At 39.7% G+C, this 20,104-nt stretch overlaps 3 protein-coding genes across 4 annotated transcripts in view; 2 read left to right on the forward strand and 1 right to left on the reverse strand.

The window, feature by feature from the left end:
• The window catches only part of ackr4b (atypical chemokine receptor 4b), a 4,718-nt gene extending 2,150 nt beyond the window's left edge, over positions 1-2,568 (forward strand). The window contains exon 2 of one of the 2 annotated variants that reach the window (XM_034706117.1): positions 1,222-2,568. In XM_034706117.1, coding sequence (XP_034562008.1) covers positions 1,231-2,343 — 1,113 coding nt within the window. In that variant the 5' untranslated portion in view covers positions 1,222-1,230 and the 3' untranslated portion in view covers positions 2,344-2,568. The remainder of the gene's footprint in view (positions 1-1,221) is intronic. The other variant, XM_034706118.1, reaches the window with a different exon arrangement.
• acad11 (acyl-CoA dehydrogenase family, member 11) overlaps positions 1-15,243 on the reverse strand; it is a 25,624-nt gene extending 10,381 nt beyond the window's left edge. Inside the window, exons 1-13 of the mRNA XM_034706113.1 lie at positions 15,019-15,243; positions 14,787-14,886; positions 12,772-12,897; positions 12,386-12,547; positions 12,130-12,294; positions 11,902-12,043; positions 11,682-11,803; positions 10,506-10,612; positions 9,941-10,052; positions 9,430-9,507; positions 8,922-9,060; positions 8,501-8,608; positions 7,435-7,533 (exon numbers count right to left, since the gene is read on the reverse strand). Of these exons, the coding sequence (XP_034562004.1) occupies positions 7,435-7,533; positions 8,501-8,608; positions 8,922-9,060; positions 9,430-9,507; positions 9,941-10,052; positions 10,506-10,612; positions 11,682-11,803; positions 11,902-12,043; positions 12,130-12,294; positions 12,386-12,547; positions 12,772-12,897; positions 14,787-14,886; positions 15,019-15,140 (1,582 nt within the window). The 5' untranslated portion in view covers positions 15,141-15,243. The remainder of the gene's footprint in view (positions 1-7,434; positions 7,534-8,500; positions 8,609-8,921; positions 9,061-9,429; positions 9,508-9,940; positions 10,053-10,505; positions 10,613-11,681; positions 11,804-11,901; positions 12,044-12,129; positions 12,295-12,385; positions 12,548-12,771; positions 12,898-14,786; positions 14,887-15,018) is intronic.
• Positions 14,790-19,108, forward strand: uba5 (ubiquitin-like modifier activating enzyme 5). Its single transcript, XM_034706116.1, has 12 exons — positions 14,790-15,746; positions 15,898-15,943; positions 16,709-16,798; positions 16,899-17,008; positions 17,108-17,194; positions 17,284-17,368; positions 17,466-17,570; positions 17,685-17,812; positions 17,897-18,032; positions 18,160-18,238; positions 18,353-18,459; positions 18,604-19,108. The coding sequence occupies exons 1-12, from the start codon at positions 15,583-15,585 to the stop codon at positions 18,679-18,681; spliced, it is 1,215 nt and encodes a 404-aa protein (XP_034562007.1). The 5' UTR covers positions 14,790-15,582; the 3' UTR covers positions 18,682-19,108.
• Positions 19,109-20,104: the final 996 nt, after the last annotated feature.

Raw genomic sequence — 20,104 nt, forward strand, 5'->3', positions numbered from 1 at the left:
CTCACTGCTATTTTATTTCTGTACATAGCTTGTGAGGAGGAGTGGAAAACTACATTAAAGACATAAAAATAAACATCCATCATGCTCCACTTCCATATGAAGCCCAGCTGTTGCCAGCTCTGGAATATTTCACATTTTTCTGTCTGTTAAATGAACATCTGTGTCAGTACCTCCTCCTCCCATACCAGGGTTAAAGACTTCTTATACAACACACCTGGATGTTTTCCATAAAACTACTGTTGTCATCATAGCAGTGATTGGATGATGTCAAAAGGATCCTGATATCCAGAGTAATCCCAAGCACAAACATTGTGTCCTCAGCCAGGAGTTGAATCATAGATCACGTAACGTGTTTTGCTGCTGGACATCAGAGACTGTTTCATTCTTACTTAAGCTCAATAAAATACAATTTCAATGACGTTGATATCCAAGGGAACTCCCAACTCCAAAGTTCCACCTCAGTTTGATCAAGATACTCTCAAGAGACTTCATCCTAAGCAACAGGAATGATCTAATCTGACTGGAGCCAGTGACGGTAACTATGTACACCCTCACACACACAGAGCGGTGTGTTTACTTGACCACGGAAGACAGAACATCACCGTCTGCAGAGAACAGCAGCGGAGGGGATGTTAACAACAACAAAGGGTAGTCTGGATGAAAGTCTGACTTCAATGGGATGTCCTGTTGAACACAAACAGGCCTCATATAGTAACAGAAACATCCTGGATTGGATTCTGGGAAAAGACCTTAGATGCACTTTTGTGTCATCCTCATCCCGCACTTCCTGGCTTCCTTGACTTTGTCCATCCCCTGCTGAACCGGTCCTGAATCAAGTTCTGCCACTTCCCCTAAAAAAATGACTAACAACCTGCTGAATTCTAAGGTTTCTATGCAGGTCTCATACCCCCTGTTTTCTGTCAGACTTGTGTTGACTGGGGTTAATCATGCCCACACACAGTCCAGACAGACAGACAGGCTTAAGCCATTAGGGAAACCACGCGGGAGGGATTCCTTTCATGCACGACGCACGCTGATCTCTATTTGCCTGTTTCGCATGGAAGCAGCTAATGGTTAACAAATGCCCCATCTCTTGTCGTGTTATAAAATAAACACATAAATTCCACTTATCACAGAACGACCAACAAACAACACTAAAACTGTTTTCCACATTTCAAACTAAGACTAATGCTTCTCTTGTTTGTTCTCCGTTTCCCTCAGCAGAAAGAAATGGATGACTTCTATTACGACGATGAGGACTCCAGCCTGAATGACAGTTATGATTACAGCTTTGAACACAGTGTTTGTGATAAAGAGGCGGTGCGATCCTTTGGAAGTGTCTTCCTCCCGATCATCTACGCCATTGCCCTGGTGGTCGGCCTGGCTGGGAATGCCCTGGTTATTGTGGTCTACGCGTCAAAAGTGCGACTACGAACCCTAACAGATATGTGCATCCTCAACCTGGCCGTTTCCGATGTGCTGCTCCTCTTCACCCTGCCTTTCTGGGCGGCTGATGCCGTTCATGGCTGGAGGCTGGGCTCGGCGGCCTGCAAGATCACCTCCTTCCTCTACAGCACCAACTTCAGCTGCGGCATGCTGCTGCTGGCGTGTATCAGCGTGGATCGCTACCGCGCTGTGGCCCATAACCCGACAGGCAGAACAGGGAGCGGAGCCCGAACAAGGAAGCAGTGGCTCCTGGTGTGTTTGGTGTTGTGGGCTGTCGCCTGCTTCCTCGGCCTTCCTGAACTCGTCTTCTCCACAGTGAAGCACTCGCACCACAGGCTGGCGTGCACTGCCATCTACCCGCCCAGCATGGCCCGGCCTGCAAAGGCCGCCCTAGAGTTACTGGAGGTCACCCTGAGGTTCCTGCTCCCTTTCTTTGTCATGGTGGTGTGCTACAGTCTGGTGGGGCGGGCACTGAGCAAGGCTGTTGGGGTGAGGAGAGACAGGAAGTGGCGTGCTCTGCGGGTCCTTCTTGCTGTGGTGGCTGTGTTCCTGCTCACACAGCTGCCCTACAATGTGGTCAAGCTGTGCCGTGCTATGGACATCATCTATATGCTGGTGACCGACTGTGAGGTCAGCAAAGGTCTGGATCGTGCCCTTCAGGTGACTGAGAGCCTGGCGCTGGCACACGCCTGCATCAACCCCCTCCTCTACGCCTTCATCGGATCCTCCTTCAGGGGACACGTGCTCAAAGTCGCCAAGCACCTTGGACAGCGACTTGGGAAACACCCCAGACACCCTAAAGAGGAGCCTGCAGTGGAGATTGCACTCCATATGCACAATCAAACGCAATCACAGTCTGGTTCTGAAGACCAGGACACCAGCACCTTCACTATCTAAGACTCAAACCATGTATCTGTTTTACTCTAAGCACCTACAATACAATATTTGTTTATGTACAAAATTTACTATTTTAAAGGCACAAAATAGACTTTCATATCCATAAATACTGATTGTAGTGTCATATATATTTATGTACAGGACGTTTTTATGCACCTAGTAAGCACAGTGTTTTGTATAGATGATGTATTTTGTTCAATAAAAAGAAAAATTTTGAATAATCAACGTGTCGCAATTTCACACAGCTGAAATGCTCTGAGTGGTTTGGTGGTTCTTGGCAACAAACCTCTCCCACACAACAGTCTGTGCCGCCTCCTACAAGATCATCTGCCTCCTATTCTATTCCATCCTGTGGCTGTGGGACGAAAGGAGGGGCCGCTTGATTGCACAGTGAGTTCGAAAAAGATTAAACAAACAAACAGAGAAGCAAGCAGCAGGGGTCTAACATTTTAAGTATCATATCAAAGCTGTCTTAATCAAACCACTCTGGAAGGTCTGGAAGACAAGCCCAGCCAATCAAGTGACGCCTCCTGAGCAGATCTGTAACAGAGAGCTCATGAAGGTAAATAATGTCTCTGTTTACAATTCCTTCCATTTGCAGTATCTGTTAGTCATCTTCTTTCCACTGTAATTTCTTACAGCTTGGATGAGTGGAAGCTAAAAAAAATACATGCACCAGAGTTTAGGCTACAACTCCTACAGTCTGGACACAGAGGAATGACTGTTTCTCTACTTTACAGGGAAATAAAACTATAATAAGGATTCTATTCTGCTAACACTGTAAAAGGGGATTTTAGGTTTTAGTCACCTCAGCTCACTTTCTTAAGTCAGTTCAACTTAAATGTCAGTTTTACTTGAAATATCAAGTAAAATAGTGTCCAACTAATCAGTCCAACCAGAGTAGTTCAGGTAACATAGATTTCCTTGTTGATACAACTAGATATAAGTATGGCCCCTGCACAAATGCACAGGAAACCCCTTATAGTCACTGGAGTGACCAACCTTTACAATACCATGTGCAGCAAGAGACACTCGGTTTGGATCAATGTTTTAATACTTTTCTGCATGCAGTGCAGAAGTGTTTACCAAAAGAGAAATGTTCAATGTGTGATATTTGTAGACTTTTTTACTACTTAGTTTCTGTTTTTATACCTACATAGTTCTTATATGGTGAGAGCACTCTTCTGTTATTCTGATTACAGTTTGATAAGCTAAGTGTTTACTTCTGTATCAATATTGAACATAGTTGCCATATTAATCTATTTTTCATGATGGTATTCTGATGCCAAGTCAAAGTCATACAAAAAAACTATTGTCAGTTTTGACATTGAATAAAGTATTTTGAATGTTGTCCCATGTTGAGAAATCATTTTTATGTAGTATTATTTTTTTAAATTGAGGCTTAGGTTGTTTTAAGACGTACCTGTTTTTTTAATGAACGTAATGTTACAAGTATGATGAAAAAGTCAGGAAAAAAGTGACCTGGCTGCCTTAAAAAGATAAGTTGATTCAACAAAACACTTTGTTGAGTTAACATTTTAGACATGTTTGCAGAAGTATTAATTATAAATTGATCCAACAAGATGTTTAGTTCAGGCAAGTTACATTTTCATGTTTTTACAACTCAATATACCTTCAGAAACTTGTTGATCTAATTAGTTTTTTCATGTTGTTTCTACTAAGATTTAGGTTTGTAAAACTTAGAATTGCTTGTTGGTCTCACTAAAAGGCGTGTCGATTAAACTTAAAGTATGAAGTTGATAGAACTAATTTATCAGCACTGTCTTTGTCACCCCAACTAATAAAACTAAGTTTAAGGAACTAAGACAAAAGTGGAAACAACTTAAATTTCTTGGCTTGTTGAACTTAACATTTCAAGGCAGCCAAGTTACAAATTATTTTAAGTTGAACTAACTTTTCTTACAGTGTACATATAATGTCAAACACATGTTACACGCCTGTTTGTGTGAGTGGGTATGCAAATACAAACAGCCATGGCTCAAAGGTAACAGACTGCAGGTCTGGGAGTAATTGTAGTACATTATCATGACCATGGGGAAGTCCAATATGCCTTCCACACCACAGAGCTGAGCTGGCAACATCTCAAGGCCCTTTTCTTTCTACTGTAGCTACCCGACTTTACAGGAAAAGGAGAGCAACCGAGGAAATAGCATCATTCTACCGTACATGTGGATTATGTTTTCATTTTTATCCTCAAAGAGCAAAGCTCACATGTAAGCTGAGGGATGTTATGAAGTATTCTGTGGCAAGCTGTGGTCATTCAAAAGAAGCTGTCACAGCCTGATTTTGAAAATTCTGATATATTATGTAAATGAAATACAGCATAAAGAAGACCACAGATGGGAAGTCTCTACTTTCAACTTCTCCTGAAAAACCATTCTGTGTGATTATATCACCGAAAGACAAAAACATAGATCATCTTTGGAGGAGTTGGGGAACACCCTCAGCTGGCTTTCACTTTCATTTGATATTTTGGAGAAATTTTAATTGTCAAATTTTCCTATTTAACTTTGCTTCTGTTGTAAATTAAAATGGGGTTGAACTTCTGCAGAAATTGTGACTCAGTGCAGGAAAAACCCTTCAAGTTCAACTTTTGACAAATAAGCTTTGCTACAAAAGCAACCAGGGGTCACAGGGAGTGTGCACGGGCGTCAGCATTCTTTCCTAACAGAGAGACATATTCAAGCTGGCAGCGGACATTGTCACAAAAACGTTTTTTTCATCCTACTGATGGAAATTTCACTGCCAAGGAAAAGAGAGAACTGACAAACGAGGACTAAGTGTAGACATATGTGACTGACACGGATGCTGAAGTGGAAATTCTGCGTTCTTCTGGTAAGTCAAAGCGCTCTCACTTTACAACAACAGGAAGGAATTCCGTGCATATCCAGAAAAAACAACAAGCACAAGAGACCAGTGTTTCCCTTTGCACTGGAAGTCAAAACCTCAGACCACATCTGTCTCAGAGGAAACATCTGGAGCATTTTTTCATTCCATGGAGATTTAGGAGGTGCAAGATAAGCACCAACAAAACATCTGTGAGATTCTGATACTTAATTGATTAAGGCCTATTAAATCCATTACATTAAAGGTTTAGTTTAAGATTTTGTGGCTTTTATCTCAGTGTGTCTCTTTGTTAAATTACATTGTTTAGTTAAATCAACAGGATAATGCAAACCACATTCATTTAAAGTGTCAATAAAAGAGGAGATGGACAGCACTGAGCTATAAACGGACTCACGCACGGTGACAGATCAGTGTTCAGAACAGAGTCAATGTGAGCATACAGTATAATGTCAGGAATGAGGTAGTTTCAGGAGTGTTTACATCATGAGTTACATAAACATTTAGTCAAAGGTCATGAAGTTGCCTTTGTCATCATGAATCACTTACAATGACGAAGTAATGAGCGCAGAAGACGTCCACGCCAAGGCCAAACATGTGATTCAAGAATATTCACGGTCATATCAACGCTTTTTATGTCTTTGATATGTCTTTTAAACATATAATGCCTATTGTGTGAGTCACGAATGCTTGTTTCTTCTGCATATGATAGCACTTTGGACAAGTGTTTATGTCTGTTGTTCTTCCTCATGGCAACATTTGGATTACATATAAACTTTTGTGTCTCTGAGAGAAGCTCTTCTGGTTACAACAGGCCGTGACCTTTCCTGCTTTGTTACTTTAAAAGAATTCTTTTGGTGAGGAGGATTCGTCTCGGGTGACTACACTGCAAATAATTTGTCACTTGTCAAGATTTCAATTCTTAGATTGAGACATGTTAGAGTAATGACCTTGTTTTAGAGTTATTTACTTGTTTTTAGTCTTTGTATGTATGGTTGAACCTTAAATTGATTATGAACATGTCTTTTTTGTCTCAATTAGTCTGGGAATCTTAAATTGAGTGAATGACTGTTAAAATAAGCTACATTGGGGCGATCACAAGGCTTAGCGGTCTAAGCGCCCCACGTACAGAGGCTACAGTCCTCGTCGCAGTGGTCGCCGGTTCGATTCCCGGCCAGTCGGTCGACCATTTTCTGCATGTCTTCCCCCACTCTCTACTCCCCACATTTCCTGTCTCTCTTCAGCTGTCCTATAAAATAAAGGCAAAAAGTCCAAAAAATATAACTTAAATAAATAAGCTATATTGGTTGTCTCCCCTAAAGTCTCAACAAAATAAAACTTGTTTCAAGATTGAGTAACAACTTCAAGTTGCTTGATTTAAGAATAACACATAAGGCATCTATTCAAGACACAAATCAGCTTGTATCTTATTGATTGCTCATAGTTCTGCTGTATGGTGATATATTTTTTTTGGTTTGGCTCTAAAGACTGTTTTAAATGTCTTGGAGTATGCATCAACCCTGAGCCAATTATTGATGTTATATGTTGTTAATCCTGACATCTATTAAATGTAATCCAGTAATCCAGCTTGCTGTTGTGGTTTCTGTAGAAACATTTAAGAGGTATATTCTAAGAATAAGACCTGGTTTAAAGATTTTAGTTTTAGTTTAAGATGGATTAGAGTTTATTTTAAGATGAGCCAGCTTATATCAAGAAACAGCGTAATCATAGTTTTCTAATGGTGAGTCATTTTTTACTTAAATTGGTGATGTTCGTCTTGTCCCCAGGCCTTAATTTGCTCAAATTAAATATACAAAATAAATAAATGAGATTTTCTTTGCTTATATTCAGTATATTTCACTTATAACTGTGCTGTAGGATGTTTGTTTTCAAGTAGTTTGAGCTAAAAATCAGCATATTCTACTTATTTCAACCATTTTTAAATACTTTTCAGAGCCTGCTTATTTCTAGATTTAACAATCTCATTTTAAGATTTTCTAACTTGCTGCATGGACAGATAATTTCACTACTTTTAAGAAATCTTCACCTTGAATTAATTTTTTTTTTTTACCCTTTTTTGCAGTGTATCTAACACAATTTCAACTAGGAGGACATGAAACGAAATGTTTGTTTATTCCTTAAAGGCAGTTTCAATCATATAAGGGGAAGAATACTCAAAAATGAGTGCTCTATTTTCCTCATATGACTGAACAGAAATGGACTTACCACTAGTCCACCACTTCTTGCCATTGATGACACAGCAGTCCTCAACCTTGAGAAGAGTGCACTCCATGTTGGTTGCATCACTGGAGGCCACATCCGGCTCTAAAGGATGGAAACACAGGTCAGATTAGAGCTCACACACAACATCTACGTTTTACACCACATAAGAGATAATAAGCATGAGACTACACAGTTCATACTCGCAGCTCCTGATGCCCTGTAGCTTATGGATTCAAGCTCAAACAAAAGTAGAGTAAGGTGCATTTCGACCAAGAGTTCCGGGGTTTTTTAGCCCCCAGAACTACTTTACCCTGAACTAAAAGGTTCCTGTGCCCCCCATTGTTGTCTGCATTACGACCTCGGGCTGAAGTCCCGGGGCCAAAGCAGGGGCTTTTCAGGGGGAGACTAACTACCCCTGAACTATATTTAGACCCTGGTTCCTCCGTCGAAGCGCACGTAGTTCATGGGTAAAGTCCCTAGTTCCAGGGTAAAGTTCCTGCGGTCGAAAAATGCCTGTAGTGAGGATACAAAGAGTCCTCTCACATCTTTGTCTTTTTTTAAGTAAACCCAACAGCAGACTTCACTTCAACAAAATCCAGACACGCAACTCCTAATCATCACAACATGGAGGTTCCTGTTCTACCTCATGGTGAATAAATCAACTGAGATTGTGACAAAAAGAATCTCCATCTGTGTTTACAAGCACCCCAAAGGGAGGTTCACACCCACTCTAATCACCTCTGGCAACAGCAGCCCGTTGTTTCCAGGCAGTGTGGAAAGCAAATGGGACAGAACAGGGAGGGAATTACTCATAGAGCACTACAGTCTGCTGTTGACGTGAAGATTTTCCGAACAGTCCTCTTATTAGAGTCTGTAGCAGTCATTAAATGTGAAACCTGGCTTCTTTAAGTGTTACCATCACTGGAAGGTTTGACAGAGAACCACAACAAATACTCACGAACAGAACTTTTAAAAGGATGATCTTTTTAAAACAACCCCACTTACACTCTTATTTACAGCACTGATTTATTACTCTGTATGCACTGCAGGAGCAAACAGTCACAGGTACCTGTCATGCAGAAGCAGGAGCGGATCTCTCCTCTGAGAAGGGGCTCCAGCCATTTCTTCTTCTGCTCCTCACTGCCAAACATGTGCAGAACTTCCATATTTCCTGTGTCTGTGGAGAAAACACCATGACACCCTAAGTCTTCCAGAATATCATGAGCTAAATTTGGAAAATAAAGTGCTCTCCAGGACTTCAATCATCCTCCATTCTATAAACAAATACCTTAAAAAGACAAGTTTGGGGGATTTTGAAGCTTTGAATCAAGTGTTTTTATTCCAAAATGAATGTTTGTTATGATTAAAGCAAGGCTGAATGGCCAACACTTGCAGAAGAAACATGAGAATATATAATCGGTGCCAAAGCATGGTTGCATATGGACAATACTATGATTGTGGATTATCTGTCACTATGGGAGATTTTTTACCAGGAGCCTGGCAGTTGAAGACTTCCGGTGCAAAGAGGCAGCGTCCAGTCTCCTCAGCGATGTATGCGTAGTCCAGCTGACTGAGACCACTCACTGCAGGCAGGAAGAGGTTCCAGAGCCCCTCCTCCCTGGCTCTCACCTAGACACATACAAAAGGTTATTATACAGAACGGAGGAGTGTACATGCATGTGCAGATTTAATGATTATATACGGAGCAAAACAAGCAGGGATCAAGAAGTTGGAGGAAAATATGGCTTTGGTTTAAATCCCTGAATTTGAACTGTTCATGATGGAATGCTGAGTATGGCTGAGTCATGAGGGAGGTGCTCTTTAGCTAAGATTTGAATAGACAAGGCCCTTAGACCTGCTGGACCAATATTTGAATACGATTTATTTGAGGTCTTATTTTTCAGTGTGTTTTTTTTTTTCTCCAGGGAGACGCAGGATTACAGTAATGTCTTAAAGTAATTAATGTCATTAAGTATGACAAAACTGTCTCATACAAACCTTTAGATCTTCTATTATTTGAGGGGTGTGCCACCTTTGAGGAGATTGAGTGTGTTTGACATAGTACTCTGCAACTTCCTGTGGGGGGATATATTAACAAATGATTGCAAATGTAAATACAGTTCCTTTTGATTAAAGTGCAAAACATGTATATGTGTCTGCTGTGTATTAATGTTCTTTTGTCTGCAGTATTTCTGCAGGAGGAACAAATCGTTCCATGTTTCACAAGAAATCCAACACCGCTACCAGCAAAAACAACAAACAAGATTTGCAGTGCCATCTCTTATCATCCACTCAATCATAAACAAAATGATGCCAAGCCAATGGTTTTCTTCTTTGCATGCAACACAAATCATGTAATTGAATTGACTCCTTGTTTTCTTGCTTGAATGAATGTGTTCTGACTGAATGAATGAACTGACGTGCTCCGTCAAATCCTTTCATGTGCAAGTTTAAAGCCCAACTGAGCCAACAAATCCCTCTTGTGTTGTGGGCAGCTCTTGGCACTGACCTGCTGAGCAGGAAGCACGTATTGTCTCATGAAGTCTTTGACCTGCTGCAGAACAGCCTGGCCTTCAGATGTCTGCAGGAACAGAGCGTCTCCTGTTGGACCTGGGGCGGACCTGGCAAGACAAGCAGAACTCGCACTTTAAGAAGTCAGCAGAGAATGACGGAAAAAGCAGCAGGACATCAAATTCCAACTGTTGCTGGTTTAACTTTAACTGAATAGTTGAATTAATCTGTTTAATTGCCTCCATAACAATAAAATAGCATGATTTGTTTTTTAAAAACAAAATTCCTTCCTCCTCCTCTTTTATGGCTTTTTTACAAAAATGAATATTATATCAGTGTATGACTTTCATGAACCTCAGCAGGTGTCTGTGACAACTCACTGATTGAATTACACCAGTAATAAAGATGAGTCATCCAGCCATTTACAACACAGACCAAAACAAACAACATGAATCTTTAAATAGGAAGAGTTGAGTCACTGCATTGATCAAATAAATCATAAGCAGCATAATCAGCCACAGAGTTTTTCTTACATAACTCTAGTAACCACAACAGCAACCAACCTCTGAGTGAGCTGCAGGGCAAACTTAGCCATTGGCTCCACACAGTGGCTGAACTGGGCTGCATTGGGAGCGCTGGCATTACCCAGGAGGTGGCGTGCATAGATCCCCTGAGAACCAGAAGAAAAAAAGTTTTGATATTATTTTTTTGTCTAGATACTAGAAGTATTGGGGTTGAAAGGAACATATTACAGAAAAAAAAATTGAATAATGTTGTTAATTTAATTTTTATCATCTGTCCCTTGTAGCAGACATTAGCCCTTGATAAGTCACAGAATGTAATTATATTATTTCATGGATTTGTGTATTTCTGTTAAGATGTTGTGTCATTTCATGAACATTAAAACACTTAAATGGTGGGAACACATCAGAACATTAACATATGATTTTAAAATGCATACTCAACCCTTGAAAGTCACCTAAATCAATTGTTTTACTGATTTGATGTGTCTGTGTGTGTGTGTGTGTGTGTGCATGTATGGGGATGTGTGAGTGTGTGTGTGTGCTTGTATGTTTGGTGTGTGTGTGTACATGTGTGAGTGTGTGTGTGTGTGCATGTAAAATCCTCTCAGCCTCACTCAGCCCTCTGCTTCCTGGAGTAGGGAAATTGGTTAAACACAAATGTATTTAGTCCTGCTGTCCACTACAAAGGGTACTGAATAAAAGTTGTGTTTTGAAAGGGTTAAAATTACTGTACATTTGTAAAATCTTGCTAAATTGAGGTTAAGAATCTTACACTGAAGAATCAATTTGATCATGTGCAAGAGAAACATGATATCTGCAAAAAAATGATCCCTCACCTCCTTTGGTGCCATAAAATGTGAAATTTGAGTTTTCAGCCATTTTGAAAAGAAAGTTCATGTGCTCTGTTGGCCACACCCCCACAAGTAAGACATCATTAGAAGGCCCAGGATGTCCTCTTCACAGGACAGTGGGGTTTTTACAGACTGCATATATGGTGCTTAACTTGGATGGCTAAAATGCATGTCCTCCACAGAGGACAAAAATTAATTGCTGGGTCTCAGGAGGATAGATAAACATGAGTTTAGAATCTCCCTTAGTCATTTGTATTCAAGACCACACCCACCAATGATTAGATACTTTAGGTATCCCAACAAGGTTGTGTTTCGCAAACAGGGTTAATAGAGGGTAGAGCACTGTACATAGGCAGGGACAGACCTGTGCGATTCCTGCCATTTTAAACATAGACAGGGCCAGGTAGAAATTTAACTCTGGTAGAGCTGGTGGGATCCCCCGGCACTGGCAGTAAATGGAGATCAGGTCATCCACAGATGGGATACCTGTATAGGAGATTAAATGAAACAATCAATGGAACAGACAGAAAACCATAAAAGAACACAGTATGCCAATTTATTTAAGACCCCTTACATATTATTACCTTCTATTCCTGTTAAACTGCCAATAGCGCTGACTATGTCGAAGCCTTTAGGCAGGTATTTAGGCATCAGGAAGTAAGCTAAATCAGCCAAGGGCTGCCCAGTGGTTGACAGCTCCCAGTCCAACACTGCCAGCACACGAGCCTGAGGACATCCAACACACTTAGTGAACTATCACTGAGCAGCAACATGAAGCAGGAATGTAAGAACAGTTGTTCTATAGGTTGTACCTCCGTTGGATGGAATATCATATTGTCCAATCGGAAGTCTCCATGTACAAGCGTGACATCGTTATCATTGGCCGGCAGGTTACTCCTCAACCAATCAGAAAGCTCATTCATGGCTGGAATGTCTCTGTGGGCGGCTGCGGTGTACTGCTTCATCCAGGTGGACACCTGAAGAGACAGATGAGACACTTCTGAATGTCACAAATCTAAAATCTGAGGAGTTTTATATCAATTATTTTGATTTATTTGATTCTCTTACTTGTCTCTTGCAGTAGCCTGGTCCTTTTCCATAACCTTCAAGGTTCAGTGATGCCAGGTCCAGCGAGTGCAGCTTTGCCAGGACTTCTACAGCAGCCACATAGAGAGCTGTTCTCTCTGCTGCATGCACTCCAGGGAGACGCAAGTCCCTGAACACTCGCCCCTGCACAAAAAAGCAAGTATCTTATCATGATATATCTTTAAATCATATTCTGGGTGACCATTATTTGATCATAGCTACATATGTAGATGCCAGTTCATCAGAAAGCAGACACACAAGATTCCAATTGTCATCTTTTATGGTTACAATGTGTAGTAAAGGTCAAGCAGAAGTGCAATACATTTTAATTGTAAGGACTTCATATTGATGTGATAGCACAGACCTACCGTCACATGTTCCATCAAGTAGAAATCTGTTCCAATCACTTCAGCATCAGAGCAGTGCAAGAGAGGCTGAGGAACAGGGAAGCCTGCAGAGAAGAGGGCCTTCTGCACCCGATACTCCCTGTCCACCTTCCAAACAAAGTCAGTAAGATCCACCATTTCTTACAACCAACAAACCAATACTGAAAAAAATGTGATGTCATCATTGAACATTTAACACTTCCTACTTTGTTAAAAATAATTTCCCACCAAGATACTGATATGTTACTGTTAAACTATAGAGAGCTGCTCAGAACAGACTTAAAGGGTGTCTAAGTAGGTCTGCTGAAGATGTAAAAGTTTGAGTTCAGACAAGCATAGGGTTTAGTGTTTATGGGCAAAAACTTAAGTGATAGTAGAATGCAATTATTATATATTTTTTAAGGGTGTAAGTATTTGTTTTTTCTAGTTATTTTTACTAAAATACCTTACCAGAGCATTAAAACAGATTTATTCATGTATAGTGTTTTGCATGGGTTTTGTGGGGTTTAAAAAATGAGCATGCACTTCTGTCAAATAAGGTTTTCTGCCAGTGTTCGCTTGTATCATAGTCAGTGGTGGACAGTTTCAATGTAAATGTACTATGTTACTGTACTTCAGTACATTTTTTGAGTATCTGTACTTTACTTGAGTATTATTTTTTGGGGGGATACTTATTACTTTTACTCCACTACATTTAGAAGACAATTATTGTACTTTTCACTCCACTACATTTCTATCAGTGCTCTAGTTACTCACTACTTTTGCTTTGAAGTCAGCTCATGAATTTCCTTCTCTTTTCTGAAATCTGATCCAACAGTTGAATGTGGAGCAAACACAGAGCAAATTTCACTCAGATCAGGCAGTTCATTTAGAGGTGGTAATGATGGCTATAATTCTCCACCTGAGCACCCATGGTCATATTATATCAGAGGTTTTTGAAATGAAGAGTGATACTTATCGTTTGAAATATTCTCCCTGTTTCCCACTCTGCTCAAACATACAAAGATTCACAGTCCAACCTGAGAAAGCGTGTTGAGCTACGTAACATTTGTTTCATTCCAGATGAACATTTCAAACTAAGTTGTCTGTGCTTGGAGTAACTTAGTTTCTGTTTTTAGTCCATGGTATAGTTTTTAGAGATTTCAAGTAATGGTTTCTAAATAAACATAATATAACTGATTGCACAATGTGCACAGATAATTTTAAAACAGAACTTTTTAGAGCTTACTGTACTCCTCTTTATACTGTTCATTTGTGGTGCAGTTACAGTAGAGCTAAAATGAAAAAGCTTCAGGTAGCATATAATGATGCATATCGAATATTCCTTAAACTAAGATGGACTAGTGCAAGTTCTTGTTTGTATCAAACAATGTCCCTACATTTCATGCTGTACTAAGAAATCTGATGTATAAATAAATGTGTCGCTTAGCTGATTCAGAAAATGAAATTTTAAGGGAGCACACTCAGCCCACATTAAGTGATACAAGGAATTTTTCTTGCCTTTGGAAACATTGGAACAAATATCTTTTTATGTTTTAATCAAAATCAATGTTTAAACTGTTTTCATATGATCTTTTTATTTCTTGCTAGACATGTATTTTACTTATTTTTTAGTCTTGTATATTACTCTGGGTCTGAAATAAAGTATATCTATCTGCCCCTATGTATTCTTGACTGCACTGATATATTGTGAAAATACAACATTTTGAGATTTTTTTAAGAAGTACTTTGAATACTTAAGTATTTTTTAAAGCAAGTACTTCAGTACTTTAACTCAAGTAACAATTTGAACGTGCAACTTTCACTTGTGTTGGTGTAATATTTGACTTGGAGTATCTGTACTTTGACTCAAGTAATGAAGCTGTGAACTTTGTCCACCACTGCCTAACGTGCAGATACCTCAGTCAACCACACCTGATGACATTTCTCCCCCTGCTGGAGAACTGTCATGGCGACACTCACTGCTGTAAAGAAAGTATTAACTTGTGAAGCCTTACCTTGTGTGCCCCTGGCAGCAGCTCACCTGGAGGTTTCTTCCTGAGCACATAGCTGTTTAAGGGTGTCTGGATTAAAAAAGTCGGGTTTGACTGACCACAACTGAAAAGATAGACGTCAGAAAACTGTCAGCATGATTTCAATTAGTTAAGCACCATTTGCATACAAGTTGACCAAAGAAATCCCATATAACGTTGCTGTGAACTGTACTTTAGCTAGCTTTAATGATCTTACCTGTACTGCCTGACAGTGAGTGCGTCATTATTCGACACCAGTGACCTGGCAGACAGATATCTTTGAAGTCTGTCAACATTGAATTTATGTTGCTGTCGTACAGGAGTTGTTTGCTCTTCCATGTCTCAGTTCGGGAGTGGATTAATCATTCTCAGGTGCATTGTTGAGATAACTTTCGCTCTGTTGATAGTGTAGCTGTCGGACCGTTTACGCTTGCGCACACCTACGTTACGTCCTAAAAAACTTAAAACTCTAAAAAAGCATGATATATTTGAGATACATCACTAATATTCAACCGACTAAATTGGTAAATGGTCCGAAAAGTTCAGCAACTGGCTTACATATCTAAATATAGTTATAACAATTTTCTTGTGGCATTGGAACGCAAAGTAATTCGTACTCGTTTCTACACGGACATTGTTTGCCGGAACACATATCCTGACAGCTGATTTTAGTTGTGAAGACGTGTACTTTCAGAACGGATTCCGACACATATAGCTTCTTTATTTGTGCTTTATTCCTTTTTTATTTCTTATAAAACTACTCAGCGGTGGTATTAACCGAATGGCGACGGTAGAGGAGCTGAAGCTGCGGGTGAGGGAGTTGGAGAATGAATTAATAAAGTGTAAGCAGAAGCAGTGTGCCGCGGAGGATGCTCAAAATCAGGAACTCCACAGACCCAAAATTGACAAAATGAGCTCTGAAGTTGTGGATTCTAATCCTTACAGGTAAGTTTTTAATGCTACTTTTAAATGTATTATGTATGTTTTGTCTTGAATTCTTATAGCCCCAAGAGGCGACGCCTTATTATGACTCATTCATCCCATATGTTTCTACATCATGGACCACAGGCTAATCTCAGCTGTGTTTTCATTGCAGCCGGCTAATGGCTTTAAAGAGGATGGGCATCGTGGATGATTATGAGGTATGATCCTTAGGGTGATTGGTTTTTCAAAGAAGTGCTAAATAATGAGGTTACAGAAATTATAGCTGCACAAACATCTGGTACCATAAGAGAATGGAAAGATCTTACGTTTAACATGTCAATTTCTAATATTTTATTACTCAGCACGACTGCTATTCTGTAATGTAGACATAGTTGTTTGGGTAAAAGCATCACATCTTCATATGGTATCTTAGAAGTAATCGATCTGACCATTTACTACTAATTTAAGAATATGAAAATTCCATGTTCTTGATTAAAAATAAATCAAATCAATATCACAGTTTGGCTGAAGGCCAGCATTGAAAATTCGATTTTGCCCATTGTACATTTTATGCACTTGTCAGGGATTTTTGTAGCCTTTATCACACACTATGTTTTTATTTATTCATTATTTAAAAGGACCATGCATATTAATTAACACATCTGTAAATATGCCAGAGTTAGCCAAAAGGCTAGTTTACATCCGTAGTCCCTTGCCAGATGTTAAAAGGCTCCCTAAAAAGATCAAGATTAAACAAAGATAAAATAGGGTAAAATAAGATCAGAATAAGAAGGTAGAGGAGAAACCAAAACACAAACAAATAAAAAAGAGAAGAAAAGAAAAGTACAAATAGCACCATACGATTAAAAATGACTAAAAGCTACATAAAGACATGATATGACAGTCTTTGAGAATGTGTAAGTGCCTCATCACTCACACACACATCTAAGATGAACAACCACCATCACACTTTCTTTTGACAGAAAATCCGGACGTTCACAGTGGCTGTGGTTGGTGTTGGTGGGGTTGGCAGTGTGACTGCTGAAATGCTCACTAGATGTGGCATTGGTAAGGTAATACAAACTTATTTATTTTTCCTTCATTTCAGTATACCAGTGTGGTTGATTTCTCCCTGTGCTTACCTCCATTTACTTTATGCTTCTGCCACCACAGTTGCTCCTCTTTGACTATGACAAGGTAGAGCTGGCCAACATGAACAGACTGTTCTTCCAGCCTCACCAGGCAGGCCTTAGTAAAGTGGAAGCAGCAGAACACACACTCAGGTACACTGATGTTTGCAAGAACAAAAGTACCATCCCTTCAAAATAGAAAAAAAGACACTAGATTTAATTTGCTTAAATGTCACTCCATTTCCTCTACAGGAACATTAACCCAGATGTGTCATTTGAGGTCCACAACTACAACATCACAACAATGCAAAATTTTACACATTTCATGGAGCGCATCAGGTTGGCATTACTACTCAAGTTTCTAGTACATTTTCCCCCTTTATCCTTAACAATTCACCTTCAAAACAAAGTGTTCTGCATGTTTTCAGTAATGGAGGCTTGGAGGAAGGGAATCCAGTGGATTTAGTTCTGAGCTGTGTGGACAACTTTGAAGCAAGAATGGCCATTAACACAGTAAGTGCATCACTGTAACAAAAACAGAGCTGTGTTACCATTTCTTTCCATGTGTTACTCTTGCAGACTGTATTCAATTTGGCATTTCTTATCTCAGGGTTGTAATGAGCTGGGTCAGATCTGGATGGAGTCAGGTGTCAGTGAGAACGCTGTATCAGGACACATCCAGCTCCTCATACCTGGAGAGACGGCGTGTTTTGCTGTATGTGTCCATAAACAAATGGCATCTTTTGTTTACATTTAACTCTATAACACTTCATCCTGTGGTAAAAATGTAGAGAAGTTTCATAATAATAACTATCATGTCCTCTGTCAGTGTGCTCCACCTCTAGTTGTTGCAGCCAATATTGATGAGAAGACCTTGAAAAGAGAGGGGGTGTGTGCTGCCAGCTTACCAACAACAATGGGTGTGGTCGCAGGCCTCCTGGTGCAGAATGTCCTGAAGTAAGAACAGTTGATACACAGCCACATAGAGACCCAAAGGTGTGACGTTTCACACATTTCAGTGATAGATTTCTTTCCTTGTAGGTACCTTTTAAAGTTTGGCACAGTCAGTTATTATCTTGGCTACAACGCAATGCAGGACTTCTTCCCCAGCATGGCTATGAAGGCAAACCCTCAGTGCAATGACCGCTACTGCAGGAGACAACAGGAGGAGTACAAGGTGTGTGGTGACTGTCTGTTGGCATGCTGGATGCAGGACTAAAATGTCCATGACTGTTAAGAATTTTATACAATGCTGTACAAGTTAGGAGAGCTAAGTGTCCATTTGTTTTAATACCCTCTTTTAGAAAAGAGAAGCAGAGAGGCCAAAAGTTGAAGTTGTACAGGAAGAAGAGGAGGAGGTGGTCCATGAGGATAACTACTGGGGTGAGCTACAAACCAATATTAACTAGCAGTGTCAGATTTGTGTCTATTTTCCTGGACTTCTAAATTGTAAATTGTATTATATCACCAGTTAAAACATGCAATTGTGCTGTGCAGGTATTGAAGTAGTATCAGAAGTGACAGAAGCTGAGTTACAGGCTGCATCAGGCACCGTGCCAGACCTCCCTGAGGGCATCACCGTGGCTTACACCATTCCAGCTGAGGTTAGTGTTCAGTAACACATATTGTGACCTTTTTCCACAACACCTCTATTTCTTAAAGGCATAGTAAATCAGTGTTCAATCAGGAAATCAATTATGTGTTGTATTGATCCAACTGAATTCTTTGTTTTCTCCTATTTGAACCAGACTGCAGCAACTGGGGAGACTGTGGAGGAGACTGAGCAGAGCCTTGAGGAGCTGATGGCTCAGATGAGAAAGATGTAACAAGCTGCCTGTTCAGTTAACACCTGCTTTTTCTCACTTCCATCTCTCAATTTGATAACAAGCATCCTCATGTTAAAAGCTAATTTATCATCAAACAAACTACTACCAAATGAAATCTTCTAACAGCTGACGACTGGAAATCCATTAAAAGTGCTGCTGATGGAATTTCACACAAACTACAAATGCTGAAGAGCAAATGTGTTATTTGCTGAAGTACAAGGAGCTTGTGGAGCACTTGGTACAGTCTCTAATGAAATGTATGTAAACCTAGAATGAAATCACAAAACAAGTACCACAGTGTGTATGTTCTACGGTTTGGTCAGTGAATGTGCGACCCTTCCTCTCATGTCACTCGGCTTTAAGCAAAACAAATCTGCTGCACAATGTTTACGTTGTCTCAATAAAATATTTATTAGATGGAATACAATCTTCTTCATGTATTGATGTGATTTTTGTTGATGTCCTCCTGTACATATTTTACATTTTAACATGATTACACAAAATATAAAAGAACAATTAAAATACATTGAATATGCTGTTTTTGGCACAAGACATGATTGGTTTTGGTATTATTTGTCCCTTTTAGGTTCATGTACATTCAGTTAGATTAAAAAAAAAAACATAATTTCATCATCTTTTAACATTAACACTTCAATGGCACCACTATGGCTAATCCCCCCCCAAGTATTAAGCATACAGACGCTCAGGTTTGCATAAACAGAACATGAACTCAGTACCACGGGGACGTTTAATCAGCCATTGAAGGGGGCTTGTTTTTGGGCACATCACTTGAGCTCTACCATTTCCCTTTCTTGATCACATAGTTAATACTGGTAGAACATACTTCATGTAAACAATAATAAAACGTCATTGCACATAAATGTACCTGCTTTTTAGAATATGCACATTTAATTTCAGAGATGGAAGCTCTCTAAAATATTCAGAGTATCAAAAATGTGGAATTTTATCCAAACTGATTTTTTGCAAAGACAACACAATGATCAGACGGAGATGTGGAAATATTCCTAAATTGATTCTTTCTTAAAGGTGCAGTGTGTAGTATTTAGCGGCATTTAGCAGAAAAGACTTGGTAGAAATGGAATATAATATTCATGAGTATGTTTAAATTCGTGTATAATCCCCTGAATATAGAAATAATTTTGTTTTTGTTAGCTTAGAATGAGACTTTCATATCTACATAGGTGCGTGTCCCCTTCTATGGAATCCTTCATCAGGCGATTTTCAACCACAGGAACTTTACCCCTGAACTACATGCATTTCAACTGGGGGAACCAGGGTCTAAATTTAGTTCAGTGGTAGTTAATCTCCCCCCTGAAAAGCCCCTGCTTGTGGGGTAGTACTTTTCAAAGGTCCTGGGACTTTCGGCTGAACGTGTCAGTGTTTGTGGAGTTTACACAGTTGT

Source organism: Notolabrus celidotus, chromosome 17 (assembly GCF_009762535.1).
Source record: "Notolabrus celidotus isolate fNotCel1 chromosome 17, fNotCel1.pri, whole genome shotgun sequence".
Classification (NCBI taxonomy): Eukaryota; Metazoa; Chordata; class Actinopteri; order Labriformes; family Labridae; genus Notolabrus; species Notolabrus celidotus.

Coding starts and splice junctions, on each gene's coding strand:
- uba5 (XM_034706116.1), top strand. CDS start 15,583: ATGGCGACGGTAGAGGAGCTGAAGCTGCGGGTGAGGGAGTTGGAGAAT. Junction 16,799..16,898: donor CTAGATGTGGCATTGGTAAG/GTAATACAAACT, acceptor CTGCCACCACAG/TTGCTCCTCTTTGACTATGA. Junction 17,195..17,283: donor CATTTCATGGAGCGCATCAG/GTTGGCATTACT, acceptor GCATGTTTTCAG/TAATGGAGGCTTGGAGGAAG.